The 19,884-nt window shown below is 37.5% G+C and overlaps 1 protein-coding gene across 1 annotated transcript; it reads right to left on the minus strand.

The window, feature by feature from the left end:
• Nucleotides 1–4,591: 4,591 nt before the first annotated feature.
• hsd11b2 (hydroxysteroid (11-beta) dehydrogenase 2) lies at nt 4,592–18,148 on the minus strand. Its single transcript, XM_079865180.1, has 5 exons — nt 17,506–18,148; nt 9,463–9,675; nt 7,380–7,565; nt 6,177–6,314; nt 4,592–5,533 (listed from the first exon to the last, which is right to left on the minus strand). The coding sequence occupies exons 1-5, from the start codon at nt 17,777–17,779 to the stop codon at nt 5,103–5,105; spliced, it is 1,242 nt and encodes a 413-aa protein (XP_079721306.1). The 5' UTR covers nt 17,780–18,148; the 3' UTR covers nt 4,592–5,102.
• Between the last annotated feature and the right edge of the window lie 1,736 nt (nt 18,149–19,884).

Genomic DNA, 19,884 nt, shown 5'->3' on the forward strand with positions numbered 1-19,884 from the left:
ATGAAGAATAGCATCATTTAGATTTGTTTTAATTACTTGAAAAATTACTTGTTTAATTACTTGTGCTGCGGTTGCCAAACTGTTAATTATTTGTGTGGATGAAATTAATGACGTATAGCCACAGTTGCCCCAGATCATTCTCTACTCATTAACACAGCCTAAACATTAAGCCCCCATCAATGTAGTTCTTACAAAGGCCGCTGTATTAGATGGGCATGTGTGTCCTACGTGCCCTATGCCCCTCTGTGTCCCTCATCTTGCTTTGCCATCTGACAAATGCCCCGGCAACTCGGCCCCATGTCCTACTGGCAAGTGCTGGGAACAAATGCGCTATACATTGTTTACAATGTAATTGTGTCCCACAGTTCCGGAAGAAAACAAACAAACAGAGGGAACATAGAGAGCATAAATGGTTGTTTGGCACTGCATGGATGACCAAGTGTCCTTCCTGTTTGCTTGCAGCACTGTCTTATGTGTCTAACATTACGGACATTGCAGTTTATCGCTCTGGCCACATCTGCAGGCCTCAAGCCTCCCTGCAGCAGGAGAATGGCATTCACACAGGTGAGCACTGAGTAGGGATCCCTGGGCATTTTTCAGTAGAGAGGTCTCTTATAGTGTCCTAAATTATTGGCACTGTGACCTTAATTCTTCCCACAAATTAAGGTCTGGATAGATTAGATGGTAAGCAAACAGTCAGTTCTCATAATCAGTGTGTTGGATGCAGGAGAAATTGACAGGAATAAAGATCTGAGCGACTTTGACAAGGGCCAAATTATGGTTTTGGATCTACTTCAGCCTAGTGTATCTGGCCAGCACAAACCTTACCATTTTCCATCCAAGTATGCTCAGTGTTAAGAACTTAGTATGTTGATGTTGGCAAACGTCCTGTTCTGGATTTTAACATCTGCAGCGCTGAGACAGTGTGCAGCACTCCACACTCCTGAGGGGAATTGGCAAGTGAGAACCGTTGCCTGTGGCACACCTGCAAAGGTTTTGAAATGCTAAGCTTTTAAGCAGACTGAAATTTGTTGCTAGCAGGCCAGACACTCACTAACGTTAATCATAATATCAGTTTTACATACAAGTACTTCAAGTACGGCTAAATGTGCTGACAACATGAAGTGTTAGAGTGGAAAATCTTGCAGCTGTGAAGTAATGATGGATGGACCTACAGTGTTTATTGATGTAGTGGTGTGTTATTGTTCCCTATTTTGAATGGCACAATCTCCTGCCCTTTGTCCTTAACACCCCACCACAACCCAAGGGTTGACTTGTGTGTGAAACATTTTTTGTTTCTTTTCCTTTTTAAAAAAAAAAAAATTTTCCTCTTTGGAATTGGCTGAACTCTTGCCTCAGGACACCACTAGCATTATTAATCTGAACTCTTTCTCAGAATTTTCTTTGCTTTTCTCTCTGCTCTGCCAGATTTCTCAACTCTTGGACATACTTGGGGTCCAGTATTTTGTTTAATTTGGTCCTTTTTTGCCACGTTAGCTATCAGTGGCAGTGTAAGGAACAGTAATTGATGGATAGTTGATGCAGATTTGAATCTGTATTGTGTACATGAGCACCACGTCTCAACATGTCAGAGCATATGTCTTGTAAACATAATATCTTGGAAGTAGTGCTTGAAAATTAACATTTATATATATATATATATATATATATATATATATATATATATATATATATAATGATTACTGTTGGACTTTCAGTTCATCACAGTAAATCATTTCTTACTTTGTTTTAAAAAAAACAAACAAAAAAAAAACAGTTTCCCTTAAATAGAGTTGTTCCCTTTTTGTGTTTTGTGTCCTAAACAACGTCCCTGCCCCGACCATTTAGTTGATGAAACATGAAACATCTTGAGTTTCTTTTCTGTTTTTTTTTCTTTTTTTTTTTTTTTCCATTTTTCCAGAATTGGCTGAACTGCTTCCCCAGGACACCACCAGCATTGTTAATCTTGTCTCTTTCTCAGAATATTCTGAGGGGGAAGAAGATTTGGCAAATGATGCAAGATCGGACTTGAACTTGCATCACCCATGTGAGCACCACATCTTAACGTATGAAAGCACATGCAATAACTGCTAGAACATGCTGAGACTTTGAAGGTTTTTTTTTTTTTTTTTTTTTTTTGATGTATTGATTTTTAAAAGTTGGAGTTGGATATATTGTCCTTAACAGCCTTTAGTTTTACATCACAGTCTGGCAAAACCACACATGACAGCTTGCGAGGATGAAAACAATGAAAATACTTTAAAAATGAATGAATCCTAGCACTTCACAATAAGTTGATGGCTGGTAAATTAAATAGTTGATGTATGAGTGTGTTTGCATAAGTTTGATGTATAAGTTTGCACAACAATGAAACAATGAAGCAGAAATGTTTGTAAAACCTTTTTTTTCTTTTTGATAATCACACAAATTACTGCAGCTGGGACTGGGAGAGAGGCTAAACATACTTTTCTCTGTTTATTACACAAGTGCCACTCATATTTACAGTGTTTACTGGCAGGGACACATTGCATTGTTTAGGAACAAAGTTCTCATCAATTATGGACCAAGCGCTGCTTGGTTAATCACAGGACCCAGTGTGATGTGGTGTGTGACAATGTGTCCCATTTATTCCTTATTATGTTTCAGCTATCAAAGAATGTCCACACTGCTCTTTCCAAAAACAATAAATGCAGTTAATGAGATAAACATGATTACCAATAAATCTTCTGGGATTTTGACCTTGCTACAAAGGCTAAGCTTCTTAACTGTGGGTGTTTTGACCCCGTTCCCCTGCTTTTTGAATGTCTGAATGTCTAATTCCATGAAATTAGAGTATGACTTAGCTCTTGGTATGACTTTTACCAGGAACTGAGCCTTTCTGCTCTGGTCAAAAAGCTTTGAAAATCAGTAGGCCTTTATTGAAAAGTGTAAGGCAATGGCCTATAGGTCATAAGGGGACACAGATCACTATTTACACAGTGTCAAAGATTGAGACTGAAGCCATTGTAGATCTGCTCACATTTGGCTGAATCCTCTGTTCAGTGTCCAGAATCTCTCAAGTAGAGACCATCATGGTCAATTAGAGTGGCTCTCATCCTATTTTCACTCTTCCCTCTACTGTGTGTTTTATTAGTATTTACTTCCCCTATAGCAGATCAATTTTACTGCATTTCACAACAGGCCATATGCATGTTACTTAAGTTGTGTTTGTTAAGTGTTTTAAAAACATGAACTCTGGTTGTGGGAAATTGCTGCATTTATTTGATCAGAAATACAGCAAAAACAGTATTATTGTGAAATATTATTACATTTTAAAATGATTGTTTTCTATTTTAATGTATTTTAAAACGTAATTTATTCCTGTGATGCAAAGCAAAACATTTTAGCAGCCTTTATTCAGTCTTCAGTGTCACATGATTTACTGCTCAAGAAACATTTTTTATGATCAATTATTAAAACAGTTGTGCTTCTTAATATTTTTGTGGAAACCGTGATACATTTTTCAGGATTTTTTGATGAATAGTGAGTTAAAAAGGACGCTTGTAAAATATGTTACTGTGACTTTTGATTAATTTAATGTATCATTGCTAAATAAAAGTAGGCCTATACATTTTTCAAAACAAAATCTTTCTGACCCCAAACTTTTGAACAGTAATATATGTGTACAATTCTAATTATGTTATTTAATTAGATTTATAATTATATATGCTTACTATAATTAAATAAATTAAAATGTACTTAAAAAAAAAAAGAAGAAAAAAAAAAAAACTATTAGGGTTTAGAGATCAAAATGTTTTTCTAGCTCTGTTAAATCTGGCTTGTAAGACTCTGGTTTCATTACACAAACTGACATTTTCAATTAGCATAGCTACAGCTAATTGCTAATTAACACAGCCGAGTTGGGTGGCTGGGTTTCAGAGAGGTCATTTAGCATACACAAAGATCTTGACCAGCTAAAGGGAGCCATTGTTAATGTCCTCTGACAGGAAATGCAAAAAAGCAGAGGTCAATTATGTAAAAAAAAAAAAAAGTCACCTTTAATATACTCTAAGAATGATCAGGTGAACAATTTATAGTTTTTCTGTTTTTATTTTTCATATTTGTATAAAATTCACAGTTTAAGTGATTTATTAAGAACAAAATGGCATAAATATGCCAAAAAAATATGACATTGAAAAAAACAACACAAATATAACAAATGCAAACCTATGGATTTAAAAAAGGACTTCTGAACCACTTCAGCACATTGGTCACTTGTCTACAAAAAACAACCAAACAAAAACAAACCCACAATATTCACTTGATGTTACACTCTGACTATATTTGACCCTGGACTGAAAAGTAACATTATCATCAGCCTCTCAGTGCAGTACATAAAAAGACAGCCATGTCAGTTTAATGATCTTACATGCCTTAGTGAAATCAAATCTATTGCATTTGAGGCCTTTTCACACCAAGAATGATAACTATAACAATAACTATATTATCGTCCACTTCTGTTTATTCTAAGCGCACACAGTTATGTCATCTGTCACTTAAAATGCTCCAGCTCTTTAAAGTTTGGTGAATTCTGATTGGCTGTCATCAATCGTTAATCGTTCATCAGCTGGAAATTTTTTTTCTAAAAGTGAGTCCAGCAATATCATTTCTCTGTGCAATTATCGTTAGAGCTATGATTTGGACTCTCGACCTTTAGAAATATCTTCATCATTATCGTTATAGTTATTGTCCTTGGTGCGAACGGGCCTCTAACGTGTGTCCATGGCGAATACCCAGAGTTAATGCATTCTGCAAAATAAATAAACCATATGTTTTGTATCTATTTGGATTTTGCCTCACCTGAGAACTTGTATTGACTATAAATATGGCCTGTGGGCATGACCTCTTCTTTGTTATTATCTTAATGATGCTTCATAGTGTCAACTGCCTTCTGAGCACTGGGTTTAGATGATTTGATGCAATTCAGTGATCCCCTCAAAATATTACACAATGTATACAACAAAACAAGACAAGAGAAAAGTAATGTATACATAATGGAAACAAATCTCTAAGTAGATCACATTAAGTGGTGCTAAAGGATGTTTTTACACTGTTTACCAGAACTAATCAATAATGTTTGTGAAGCTGTTATTGTTGTTACTGTTATTCATGTTCTCCTTTATGCTGTTGTTATTGTCGTTGAGGCTCAGGCCTTGCTGTTTCCTAAGGCCGCGAGGCATTACCTTCTTCTTTACAAACAGTTTCTGGAGGAACCAGTCGCTGATGCTCAAAGGGAAGTAGCTGCAGATGAAGTACATGAGCATCAAACCCGGCCCGGCGTAGTATCGCACCTGAGGTTGAGGAGAGAGTAGTGCGTCCACAATGGTGTTGATGACAGGACTCAGATCCTCATTAGCTGTTTTTGCGTAACTCTGGAAGAGTTCCTTTGTTTCCAGCATATATTCTTCCCCATATTCTTCAAGAAGGCTAGATGGCAAGTTCTGGATCAGGTTCTTGAACTCTTTCTCCCAGTACTCTGTGTTACTGCTATGCCCTGCAAGGTAAGAAAAAGAGCAGAAAGCATGATGCAACGGGCTAACAAAGGTGGGGGACATGGAAAAATCCACACAGAACAGATTGGAGACATAGAAGGGAACGTAAACGGAGGTCTGGGGACACTTTATTAAATATTTATATTGCATTTCCAGACCTGTATTTGGCTGGACTATCTGTTAAGTCGGCGTGTAAAGGAGGACTCAAATGTCAACTCAAAACCTGATGGATCCCTGAGGCTCAGATGTAAATAAACAGCTAAAATGAGAACTTTTTCTCTCAAGATGTGAGAAATATCTGAAGGGGCCATTCACTAGGAAAAAGCAGTGCTGTCTTAATTTAATTCGCTTGTTTTGTTATGTGTCCGATAACAACACAAAATACGTTTAGAAATGGAAGAAATAAATGGTAATTTCACATCTTGCCTGTCTTTTAATTAATTTACAGAATGCTACAAACAAGCTAATATATACAAACCAGTTCCTTCAACTACTGTAGATGTTAAAAAGGTGGTTGGCCTTGGGACATGTTACACAATTATAGAACCACTGTGATGAGAATGGCAATATACAGGTAAGTGAATCATCACACTGGAGGCATACAGTGTTTGTAACTTGATTTCATGTTGTAAAAATGTTAATCACCTGTCTTAAAGGCAGAGGGTAAGATAATGGAGACTTTGACACCCCATGGCTCCAGCTCATGACGAAGTGTGTTGATAAAAAGATTCAGCGCAGCTTTTGAAGCCCCGTATGACGCCAAATGAGGGAAGGGATGCTCACCTGCAGAGTTACAAAGAGAAAGAATGATTAAATGACACAGATATCCTAATTACAATTTACAGCACTGCACATCCTTGAACATTTTAATAAGCAGGCTTTAGTTAACACATTACTGTTTAAACCTGCCACATTGGCAGTGAACCAGTACAATGATGAAATGTATGCCAAAGGTATAAGTGTAGGTTTTTTTTTTTTTTTTTTAACAGAGGGATTGTCATTCATTGTTGGTGTAATAAAGATCTGTATTGAACACAGGAAGCCTGTGGAGGTTAATTGCAGATTGTGACTGTTTATAAAACATGTGGTTTTGCCTCAAGCCTTTGACATTTAAAAGAGTTTCTGTTCAAATCATCGGGAGAATGAACGGGAAGACAAGAGGCCTCCTGTTAGTCCTCAGAAGTAATGACTGTTCATCTCTATTGAGACAGTAGCATCTGCTGCCCATGCCAGCTAAACCATTTTGTTTCCTTCTGCACTGATGGGGACATCTTTATTTAAAAGGGCTGTGCACCAGTGTTTACAGAGAACTCAACTGTGTCCTGCGCCAGGCGGTTACTCATAGTATCACACTGTTTTGGCACAATGAAGGTAAACAAATGGAGACAAAATATGGGGAGTCAGGAAAAGCTAGAAAATATGCTGATTTCTCCTGCTGACTGAATTCCAGCATGAGCTTAAGCAGAGAGTTGCTCTCTGTTGAGATTGTTAGTGGACACTTGAGAAGAAAAGAAAACAGGTGGATTATAGTTTGGGCTCGGAATAGTGTTTGGTTAGGTGTGATGAAGCCAAATGGAAGGCATAAAATAAACATCTGATGGACAGAGATACATTTATAAGCGCTGGCAGTTTTATGTACATGGCAGAGAGAGAGCGAGAGAGATTCCTAATTAGATTTAGCACTGAAACAAGAACCTAAAAACACTCATAAACATGTCATCATATGTATAATTTAATTTACTCTTTCTTTTCTTTCCCTTTTATTAGTGGTGAAGTCTGAGTAGAGTAACTTAATATGTGCATAAGTGCATTAGCTACACTGGTTCTCACATGTATGTGTATGTGTACCTGAAGGGCTGGAGATTGTCACAATCCGGCCTTTAGCCTGTCTGAGAAGGGGCAGGAAGGTTCTGGTGACATGGAGGGTTCCAAAGAAGTTGACCTCCATGCATCCTCTGTAGTTGGAAATGAGGGAGAGCTCAGCATCCCCAATATTCACACACAATCCAGCGTTATTTACAAGCCCCCACAAATCTAGAGGAAAAAATCATGCCAGAGTATTATTTTGATTTCTTCTCATTTTATTTATGTAAAAATGATGAAAGGTCGAAGGCCCCCTGTTTTTTTAACACAATATTCGAAAGCTCCCCAATATAGACTAAGATATTTTCTGTTTTCTGCTGCAATTATGACAAAAATGCTTGTTTAATTTTTTTTTATTATTAACAGAAACTGGGAGTATTGAAATATTTAATAAATTCAACACTATTCATTTTGTGAATTTGTGTGTGTTTTTTTGTTTTTAATTTATATGAAGTTAGATTATTTTAAAATATTTGGTTTCACTTTATTTTGATGGTCCCTTTAACACACTGTTGACTATACGTAACGTTGCACCTTCATGTCTACTAACTCTCATTAGAATGTTAGTAGACTGGTAAGGGTTAGGGTTAGAATAAGTTGACATATACTTGCAAAGTTACTTATAGTCAGTAGGATGTCTGTTGGGGGACCATCCCAATAAAATGTTAGCAGATATTAAGCAGACAGTCTACTAATAATCTAATAACTGCTAGTTGACATGCAGGTGCAGAGTTTCTTATAGTAAACAGAATGTTCAAAGGGGACCATCAAAATAAAGTGTTAACAAATATTTATAATCATTTATTAATTTAAATACTTTTAATCTATCTTGTGGACCACTTAGATGTTTGCATGCTGAGAACCACTGCTCTAAAGTTACTGGAGGAACACTGCATCCATTGTGTTGGTCATCACATTTTCATAACAACACCCAAATTGCTCACCATTGATTAACAATTGTCAGTGTTTAATAGCTGGTTAAATGAGAAGACAGCATGTTTATTCTAAGATAATGGTTATATTCACTCCCATCCTAGATTAGGGAAATTATTAGCAGAATAAGGAAACCAATGGCTTAACCAAGAAGGGAAAGAATCAGGGAGAGGAAAGAATAAAGGAAGCCTGAATCAGTTAGTTAAAAACAATTCACTCTTAAAAATAAAGATTCTTTAATGGGATCTATGATTTTATTAAGAACCTTTAACATTTATGGAACCATTCCCTTACACAAGGTTCTTTGTAGTGGAAAAAGTTTCTTCGGTTAATTTAAATATTCTTTACACTAAGAAAAAAAAAAAAAGGTTCTGAAAGGAACTATTCACTGAAAGGTTCTTAAGGGAACCCAAAATGGAACCAAATGGTTTTTCTATGGCATGGCTGCAAAACCCTTCATTTGGAAACTGTATGTGTAAGAGTTATAAAGAAGGAAAAAAAAAATCTACAAAAATGTGAGCAATTAAATATGTCCTCACTTTTCCCTGCTCAGCATTTAAATTGTGGAGACCCCACCCAGGTTTTGAGAAAGGAAGCATGGACAAATTTTTTTTTTTTTCTTTTGGTCCATAAGCCACCTGGCGCTGTGGTGTGTGTGATGTATGAAAATAAAACAGCCCCTTGATGTACTGCCAAATTACGCACCACCCTTCCACCCCATCCCCTCCTCTTCCCAACACTATCTCTGAGATTAGACATTTTTGTCTAATCTCAGAGAAAGAGAAAAACATGCTCAGACACTATACACATACACATATACATACACCCGACTATGCTGAATCGCTTGTAAAATAAATGAACGTTTGACCACTGAGCACGAATTAATTGACTTATTTTACCTACATTAAAGGTAATTCAATGAGGTGCTTTATTGATAGCATAGTTTCAAGATTGGGTTCAACAGAAATGTTAATGAAAACCACAAGCTGGTTAAAGTTTATTAAGGGTAACCAAAAATCATTGGCAGTTTTAAAAATATAACATTCTTACAGGGGTATTTTAGGTTCACTGTGTTCAAACATGTTGGAGTGAGATTGTGTGTATGTATTTTCTGGCATAGTGCGAAAGTCCTCACCTCTCATGCCAAGTTTGGCCTTGGTGTCGAGGAGGGCTTGCTGTACCTGCTGAGGCTGGGTGATGTCTACCTGCAGGAGGGTAAGGCGTGATGAACAGACTCTGCGCAACTGCTTGGCTCCCTCCCCGTCCAGGTTCAATACGGTAGCGAACACTTCAAACCCCATTGCATCTAACCACTTTGCTGTAGCGTTACCAAACCCTGAATCACAACCTGCAGAGACAGGGGAGGGAAACATGAATGTTATGCCAATTAGAAATCAAAATACTAACTCCTTCTAAATACTCACATTTTGGCAATATTTGACAGTAATTACGCTTACAGTGAGGAAAATAAGTATTTGAACACCCTGCTATTTTGCAAGTTCTCCCACTTAGAAATCATGGAGGGGTCTGAAATTGTCATCGTAGGTGCATGTCCACTGTGAGAGACATAATCTAAAAAAAAAAAAAAAATCCAGAAATCACAATGTATGATTTTTTAACTATTAAATATTTGTATAATAGTTATTTATTTAAATAACTTTAAAACTATAGTAGTTTTTATTTAAAACTATTTATTTGTATGATACAGCTGCAAATAAGTATTTGAACACCTGAGAAAATCAATGTTAATATTTGGTACAGTAGCCTTTGTTTGCAATTACAGAGGTCAAACGTTTCCTGTAGTTTTTCACCAGGTTTGCACACACTGCAGGAGGGATTTTGGCCCACTCCTCCACACAGATCTTCTCTAGATCAGTCAGGTTTCTGGGCTGTCGATGAGAAACACGGAGTTTGAGCTCCCTCCAAAGATTCTCTATTGGGTTTAGGTCTGGAGACTGGCTAGGCTACGCCAGAACCTTGATATGCTTCTTACAGAGCCACTCCTTGGTTATCCTGGCTGTGTGCTTCGGGTCATTGTCATGTTGGAAGACCCAGCCTCGACCCATCTTCAATGCTCTAACTGAGGGAAGGAGGTTGTTCCCCAAAATCTCGCAATACATGGCCTGGTCATCCTCTCCTTAATACAGTGCAGTCGCCCTGTCCCATGTGCAGAAAAACACCCCCAAAGCATGATGCTACCCACTTCACAGTAGGGATGGTGTTCTTGGGATGGTACTCATCATTCTTCTTCCTCCAAACACGTTTAGTGGAATTATGACCAAAAAGTTCTATTTTGGTCTCATCTGACCACATGACTTTCTCCCATGACTCCTCTGGATCATCCAAATGGTCATTGGCAAACTTAAGACGGGCCTTGACATGTGCTGGTTTAAGCAGGGGAACCTTCCGTGCCATGCATGATTTCAAACCATGACGTCTTAGTGTATTACCAACAGTAACCTTGGAAACGGTGGTCACAGCTCTTTTCAGGTCATTGACCAGCTCCTCCCGTGTAGTTCTGGGCTGATTTCTCACCTTTCTTAGGATCATTGAGACCCCACGAGGTGAGATCTTGCATGGAGCCCCAGTCCGAGGGAGATTGACAGTCATATTTAGCTTCTTCCATTTTCTAATGATTGCTCCAACAGTGGACCTTTTTTCACCAAGATGCTTGGCAATTTCCCCATAGCCCTTTCCAGCCTTGTGGAGCTGTACAATTTTGTCTCTAGTGTCTTTGGACAGCTCTTTGGTCTTGGCCATGTTAGTAGTTGGATTCTTACTGATTGTATGGGGTGAACAGGTGTCTTTATGCAGCTAACGACCTCAAACAGGTGCATCTAATTTAGGATAATAAATGGAGTGAAGGTGGACATTTTAAAGGCAGACTAACAGGTCTTTGAGGGTCAGAATTCTAGCTGATAGACAGGTGTTCAAATACTTATTTGCAGCTGTATCATACAAATAAATAGTTAAAAAATCATATATTGTGATTTCTGGATTTTTTTTTTTAGATTATGTCTCTCACAGTGGACATGCACCTACGATGACAATTTCAGACCCCTCCATGATTTCCAAGTGGGAGAACTTGCAAAATAGCAGGGTGTTCAAATACTTATTTTCCTCACTGTAAATGGCATGCTATGCCATCAGCATTGGTGACATGTAATCTCACAACTATGACCTCTGAACATCAATAAAGTTCAGGGAAACCAGAACGGTACAACAGGAAACAAAACAAAAGCACAATTATATAAAGTCATGATCCCACATCAAGTTGCATGACAGTGTGATGCATCAATCTCTGAAACATGACTCTTATCTCTTTACTAAATTACACAACTGAAAGAGATATTGAAGTTGGTGTCCTTCAGTTTGAAGACAATGTCCTTATCGTCCCAAGGGAGATTGTGGTTTTGGAGCTGTATTGCTAAAATGTTAAAAATGCAAATCAGGACTCAACTAAACAAATCCAGCCATGGTTACAAATGCATGCTCATGACTGATATCTGGGATGCATACACATTTACAGAAGTGGTTGCAGGGAACGACACATTAATAAAAAAAATATAATATCCAATCTTTATGAGGGTCATTTGAGTACGGATAATGTGTAAACCCATAGGAACTTTACCCCAAAGACACAGACGAATGTTAAAAAAAGACAAAAAGGAGAATAACAGCAGACTTTCTGTTCTTTTTCTACCCCTGATGTGCATATAGTTCTTGGAAATGAACGGCAGTACACTACAGATTCTGGAAATAAAAGTGACATGAATAGATACACAGACATGAATATTTCTCTCAATGTAAGGTCTACAACATAACTGAACTACTGGAATTTAGAAATGAAAGTTTTATGTGAGTGCCAATTTTTATAATCCTTGTTCTTTTACAATTGATTATTAGGAATTTTGTTTCTATCCAAAACAACTTATTCCATTCTTTGTCCTTTTTGTTTGGCAGGCAAGTCAAAGTTGTAAAGCTACAAAATAAATACAAAATAAAATAAAAATATTAATAATAATAAAACTGATGCATGTTAAGGAAAAAAAAAGTAGAATGACTCAAGTGTATCAGAGGTCAGTGGCCTCACTTTTTATCTCAAATTTGTGAATATGTGGCAAACAATTATACACCAGTTATGATAACAGCAGTTACACAAAACCTCAATCTCACCTCTGCATTTTATCTCAAGGTCCTCTGAGGACACACACATATCTGTCAGTGCACTAGCTGGGCTCTTTCTTTGTCAGTGTGTTATCCGTCATAGATACACAAAGTATTCCTCAATAAACACGCCGAGCCTGCAGAAGGGAGGGTCTTGGGATGGGGGAGTTATTATTATTAAATAATGCAACTGTTCAGATTTACCTTCCATTATAACTGTTTATAATCACTCTACTATCATCACTTAAATTAAACGTAGGAAGATCTTCTTTTTTAAATATTGCCATTACCCAGATAAGTTATTCCCAGCCAGGCGTACATGTTCCCCAGCAGGTACTAAGAAGGCTCAGGGTAATTTTAATTCTGGTCATTCTAATTCTGTGGTAATGCTGTAGGAACTACATGGAAAAACAATAATACTTTCCATTTGAAATAAATGAGTGAAAGTGAAAAAGAGGATCACATAGGGAAATCTGTGTATTGGTTCTGAATGTTTTTCCCAACTAAAGTCAGAACTGCTGTCAAACTATAAGCATCCAAATAAGCACCAGTGGGAAGAGAAGAGAGTGCAGACGACAGACCCAACAGACCCAACATCCACAGAGACAGGCATGATCTTCACTTGCAGTAACTGCAACAGAACGATGAATGAAATGTCTTCCAAGAATCGGGCTCTACTGTCACAGCAGATGCTGTAATTCAACAAATGCCTAGAGACCCCAAGGTGCAGATTCCATTGTCTTTCGAGACAGAAGGATGCCAATGTAAAATGGTGATGTAGCGGAGAGGTCAGACTGCATTTCATTTGTGCATCTGTGCCAAGTAAATCCTCTCTGAACTCTAGCCCCACGATGCCACACTTAAACCTTGCTTATCCATTTAACCTCTTCACCTGGCTTGAACAACTAAGCATAGCGGGAATGCCACAGGTGCCCCTCCCCTACATTTTTCTCCAAATATTTACAGTGTACTGTTATGTAACATTGATATGGGTATTATTAGACACTTCGGGTTGAGCATATCTCATCCCACACTCAATTGGTCTGCATTCTGGAGTGGCTCCAGGGACATTGGGCAAGGAAAAGGCCTGCCAGAGCCCTGATGAGCGACTTCTGAATCCCCACACACAGATATATGTGACGGCAGTGAAGCCCACATGGTTTAGAGGACAGTCGGTACTGGCAGTGTGTGCTAATCAGTGAAGCAATATGAGTAACTTCCCTGACTTCAGTGAAAAAGTGTTAGACACAAAACAATGAGGCTAATGGAGAGACAATGAAGCAGAAACCAAGACACACATACAGGTATAGTGGCCCAAAAACATGTAGGACACTTTGCGACACTTGATGTCTGAATGTCATTGCATTAAACACAAAATATCAAAGCAAGAAGTATCTGCAAACAAACAATGCTGAAATTTTAGAACTAACTAAGCCTTTTTTAAACAGAAAAAATATATATATAAAAAAAGAAAGAAAGAATCTAAATACTTTTTTTGTTTTAATTTAGCTATTAATAATAATAAAATGTATAATAAATTTAAGATAATTAAAATTACATTTATAAATTTCTAAGTGTAGCTTAAGTGTCTAAATAATACTTGGGACCAAGATAAATGCATCTTTGGCCTCACTCGCTTGTGATTTCACGTGCAAAACCATGCTGATGATAGAGGGGCTAGCGTTCAGATCTCTGAATGGTGTGGGATTAATAGTGCTTCCTCCTGCTGTCCTCAGCATGTAAACACAATGAGTGTGTCTCATGCTACCTGATCAGATTTCCTCACTGCCCTTCATAACACAATCATGCAGACTAATGTCACCTGGTACTTAGTAGCTCATTTAGGGATCCGGATTGACGTCATACATTTCAAAGAAATGTTGGGGTTCTGAATGAATTATACACTGGTTGATCTTGACAAATAAATCTCCATAACTCAAGTGGGGAGAGTCAAAAGAAGCAAGTGTTAGTGCGGACAGATGAAGAGATGAGAGTGTGTGTTTATTTAACACTAGAAGTTCACACCTTCATGGTGCTAGAACCTGGTGTTAATCACAGCTTAGTTCAATCATTATGGTTTACTGGGAAATCAAGAAATAGAGAGAGGTAGCAAGATGTGAGTATACAAGTTTCAGCTAGCTATGCAGTCTTTACAGAGTATTATTAAAGTTAAAAGAAATAATTTCCTGGAAAAAACTAAACAAAAACACATTTATACACAGAGAACATAAATGTGTGCACCATTCCTTTTTATTGGGCAATTTATGGAAATCCTCCCTAACAATAAGCACGTTTTTATCAAAGAAAGCGGCTTCATTATGTAGGAAGGAAGCATTCTTTGAGCAACAGATGCCTCAGAATAATTAATAATAAATAAATAGAGTCAAGATTACAGAAGTTTGCATTCTAATTCTAGTGAACATTACACTTTAAAGTTATTCTTCCATAGCTGGTGATTAACATGTACAAGGTGTACTGGCCTTGCAGTCTATAGACGTTTTTCCAGCCTGACTCTAGCCAGACTAATGGCTTTAGGTTGCTTAGTCAGCCAATTCTGTAACCTTAACCCCCTGTCTCACAGCAATTCAAGCCCTGAATGTGCCTTTCAGCTGGCTTTGTAAGAGGTTTACAGGTTTTCCACATTCGCTTGGTTTTTGCCAAAAGAGTGACTTACAGCTTTGAGAGCGGTAATTTAAGAAAATATTCCAATCAAAATTACTCAAAAGTATGATACTGTGTAATTATATGCTAGCTCTGGTACAAAAGAAACAAAGACAAGGAAATGAAGAAAACTAAAATCAAATCAAGTGGGGTGCTCTGTGCCAACCTCAGAAGCTCACGCTGGTTGTGTGTGCATGTATTAAAGCAAGCAATGAAAGAGGTTGACTGAGTTGATGGTTACCATGCCAATAGACGACAGACAGCTTTGGGGGATTTAAGGAACCCATATGAGTTATTTCTGAGAAACCCACGTCCATCAAACGATTATAAGCTTCCTTGGAGTAACTGATTGAATTTAACACCTTGCCCTGCTAAGTGAATAACAGACATGCCAGTTAGTTTGCCATGGCAGCTCATGGAGAAAAACTTGACATGGTCAAAAATTAAATGACATCACTATAAAAAATAAATAAAAAAAAACTGCCAAATATTCACATAAAACATTACATTTTCATTCTGAAAGTCCAGGCTAATAATATAGTATGCAGGTGTACTAGTGTGATAGATTTTTCATACATACAGTAGTGCATGAGTTACTCAAACTCTTCAGGGTTCATGTACTGCTCTTGTGCTTGTACCTACTTTTTTTTTTTTTTGTGTGGTTTGTCATATAGGAAAAGCTAGAATAGTTAGCAAAGAAAGTTAGCAAGAAATTGTTTGCAAAATAGGTGTTTAGAGCTGCTTTGGGCTTTAAAGGATAAAGAGATAACATATTCCTGAACAGTAAAGGTAAGTGCTCAAATGAAGTAAATGGCTACTGAAGGAGCTTATGATCCAGATTAAAAATGAGTTCTAAAACTACTTAACAGTAAAATAAATCATCACATAAGTGCCTTTATTCCTCAAGGTCTGAGCTAGCAACTACACAGTGTTGTTGAGATTCTTTTAAAGAGCTGCTTATTGCACATTTCACACATGCACACAGTTTTCATATTGAGCTAATATCATTTTCTATCCCCCATGCCTAAAGCTAACCCCCACATAAAACTTTATTCATTTGTAGGATATTAATTTGAACATTATTTTTTATGTTTATTAAGATATTTTCTCTTGGGGACAGGGGGCACTACCCCACACAGAGAAAAAGCAACAAGTAGTTTTGAAGCTTGGTGACTGGACAAAAAGTGCTGAGCAATTAGAGCAAAAAAGGTATAGTTTACTCAAAAATGAAAACTCTTGTCATCACTTATTTATCCTCATGTCATTCTAAACCTGTATGACACGAGGGTGAGAAAATTATGACATCATTTTCATTTTTGGGTGAACTACCCTTTAAAGCAATGCACTCAATGCAACTACAGAAGTTTCCAAAGAACACTTAAAGAAACAGTGCACAAAGGTGCAGGTGGAGAAATACAGCTATAATTTGTAAATGAGTTGTAAGTAAACCACCAGGTACAACACGGCAGCTCTTTGATTTGATTTATGGCTTACACTGCATTTATGTTGCATAAGATCATTTAACTTAGAATCAGATTAGCTCAGCCAATTAAGAAAAAGCCAAATAACCTTAGAGTACTCTCATCCAGCAGGACACAATTGACGTTAACACACAACACATAAGAAGGATAACAAAATTAGAACATACCTTACAAATACCACTCAAACTTGGCTTACCTTGAATACAAAGGCACATGATCAATATAATTTGGTTCATACCACATGTTTTCCTCATTGCCATAAAATATGGGTCAATACAGTTAGTGATTAATCATCACACTGAGCTGAACATTACATTCTCTTTAGCTTGATATGATATATGGATAGAGAAAGTTGTTATACAAACATAGTACAGAGTGTTCTGGATCAGGACCAAGTCTGTACTCAAACACATGCCACAGAAAGTTTTGTGGGGTAAAAGTGAGTAAAGTAATTCATATGGAACTTCCCATATAAGAGCATAGCATGTTCTGACAAGGAGGGTACAAATTTGAGACTCATTCAGTCATAATACAGGTAGAAAACGTTCTAATTTTACCTCTAAAAGTTACTGAATCACTAAATAGAAAAACAACAGCAATCATAATATAATTGTGGCAATTTTGCACAACAGAATCCACCCAGCATGACCTACATTTCCCAGCTGTTTGCACAATCTGTGCTTATCAATTCACGTGCATTTTATGTCAATACATAATGATCCTCTCAGTCAGCCATGAATCACAAGAAGAAAACAAAACTGTCATCAAGCACTGAATATACAAACAGTCTGAACAATGACAAACATGATCACACATTTTATTCTGTAATTTAGTTTCGGTTTGGTTCTTCTTTTTCTTTCTGTTCTTACCTGTGATGAAGACTGCCTTGCCTTCAACTGGCAGGAAAGGTTTGGGGGTGGCCCATGTAAAGTACAGCCAGCAGGACACACAGAGGACCAACCTTGCCAGCACAGCGGGCATGCACAGGGCACACAGTCTCTCCACCAGCAGAATGGCACCCAGCCATGCCACCACTGAGGGCATGGCACCGATATGGAATGCCAGAAACCTCTTCACCGCTCCACCAACAAAGATGGACATTACTCCGATGTAAATCCAGAAAGACACTGAAAAGTCTTCCATTGTACTAGAGGTGAAAATGCTTTGTACTCTCTCCCTGCCTCTTTTTTTTTTCTTTATTTCTGTCTCTCTTTTACTGATACTGGCACCCTTCCCTCTTTTTCTCTCTCCCTCTCACTTTGTCACTGTCTCTTTCTCAAGTGGGATCACTCTTACAAATGAGCAACCATGTGCCTGCTCGGTTCCCTATAATCTCGAGCTCACACACATCTCACACGTTTCAACTCTGAGTAGGCGAGTAAGAGCTAGTGAGCAGATTCGTCTGACTGCATGTGTGTATATATAGTGTACTCTCCAGGAGAGGGGAGGGACTATGCTCAAGCAGATGTAATCAAAGCCCAATAGCCAAAGCTTCGACCCCCCCCCCCCCCCACACACACACACACACACATGCATATGTTTGTCTTCTTTCCAACAAAGCATGTGATCTTTTTTTCTATTTTGAATCACTAAATAGAAAAACAACAGCAATCATAATATAATTGTGGCAAAAACTAACACAATTAGTTTTACTAATTTATTTGGCTTCAACAATCCATTGTGAAAACTTTCTTCTGCAAGTTAATAGAATTGTGAGTGAGAAAAGTATTGTCTTTTTTTTTAAATACTGCTAAATGGGAACCTTACACAATTTAAGACAATTTAAGTTGCTCTGAAACAGTATGTACTGCAAAAATTAAAACTCACTTGACTTGAATTACAGGTGTCAGTGAGACACTGTGACTTTCCCTTTGTGGCTGGTTGTACTACATACATTGTACTTCTTTGTGTGCATGTGTGGTGACTGTCTTTCCTCTGTAATTAATCCATAAAATGTCCCTTTGATGTGTTTTGGCATCAGTGTATATGTGTTATAAGCCCGGCAGGTCTAATTTACTGGTTCTTTCAAAGTTACATTAAACAAAATTTTATTCACGGGAATGTACAAAAGTAAGCAAAAACAGGACAAAAAGTGCTGCTGGCAAATAAAAAGTAGAGAAGGTGTTTGTATGTGTGCAATGAGGAAAGAAAGTTCTCATTTACAGGGTCATTAACTTTTCTTCTTAGTGCAGATGTTTTGCATATTTTCACAAACTTATGACAAAAAGTCCAAGAAGATACATGTAATATCAATAAAACATTTAAAATATTAAAGATCATATTTACATATAAATCTCCTTTTGGTGACACCTGCAGATTCATGCTTCCCATAGCACACATTGAGAGCTGTATTACAAAGATATCAACAGTACTAAAAATCAAAGCATTAAAAAAAGCATCAAAGAATAAAAAGTAATGAGGAACAGAGGGAGGAAGGGGGACAAACGGTGGATGTGAGGCACCTACGGACATTGACCTCATTCCCTCATCAGGTGTGTTATTTCATCCTGAACCTCATGTCATCATTACCCTATTTCTGTCATTTACACACATCTTTCTTTAGAACGTGTGTGAAATAGGTTATAAGCTCTGTTTGTTTCTTTCCATCTCTCTTTCTCTAAATTTCATCCCTCCCTCTGAAGCTATTCACATTGAGTTTGTCTAATTACACATGACAGTACAGTACACAATAAGAAATTACACAGCTCCTCCTTCACCCAGCTCAGACAAAACAAACTCCAAACCCCATTATTCATCTCTAAGCCTTAGTAGTAGTTAAAATATTTCCTGCACATCATTACTTGCTGTACTTGTGTACTTGCTTGCTGTGTACTTGCGGTGCTGTGCTGGACACAGTGTACCTTGGCTTTGAGGTGAATGACCTTTAGAGGTCACAGAATATATTGCCATTCATCAATATCACCACTGGTCAATCCTGTGCTACACACGCTCCACGACATTGCCATACAGTGATCACATCGCATGATACTCATTCTTATGTAAGCCTTTGGCACAAGGACTAACTTTTATCATTTTGATGGGTTCAATGTTTTCCACCTGAGGTTATATAAGGAAGTGATTATAGGTACAGAATGCCTAATAATGTAGTGTTATATTAGTTTATGAGTACAAATTGCGTGTGAGTTCTGCACTTTGGATGTGGAAAAAATAGTGTTAATACTTAGGCATAAAGGGGGAAATTAGTTCTAAACATGCACCTGCATGAACAAGTGCAGTGTTGATATGCT

This window comes from Squalius cephalus (genome assembly GCF_949319135.1).
Source record: "Squalius cephalus genome assembly, chromosome: 3".
Lineage (NCBI taxonomy): Eukaryota > Metazoa > Chordata > Actinopteri > Cypriniformes > Leuciscidae > Squalius > Squalius cephalus.

Bases quoted from the DNA above. Each gene is read 5' to 3' on its own strand.
- hsd11b2 (XM_079865180.1), bottom strand. From the start codon at position 17,779: ATGGAAGACTTTTCAGTGTCTTTCTGGATTTACATCGGAGTAATGTCC. The intron at 6,315-7,379 runs GTACACATACAC...GTAACTCTGCAG, and splicing joins GACAATCTCCAGCCCTTCAG to GTGAGCATCCCTTCCCTCAT. The intron at 5,534-6,176 runs GTGATTAACATT...CTTACCTTGCAG, and splicing joins ACCCTCTGCCTTTAAGACAG to GGCATAGCAGTAACACAGAG.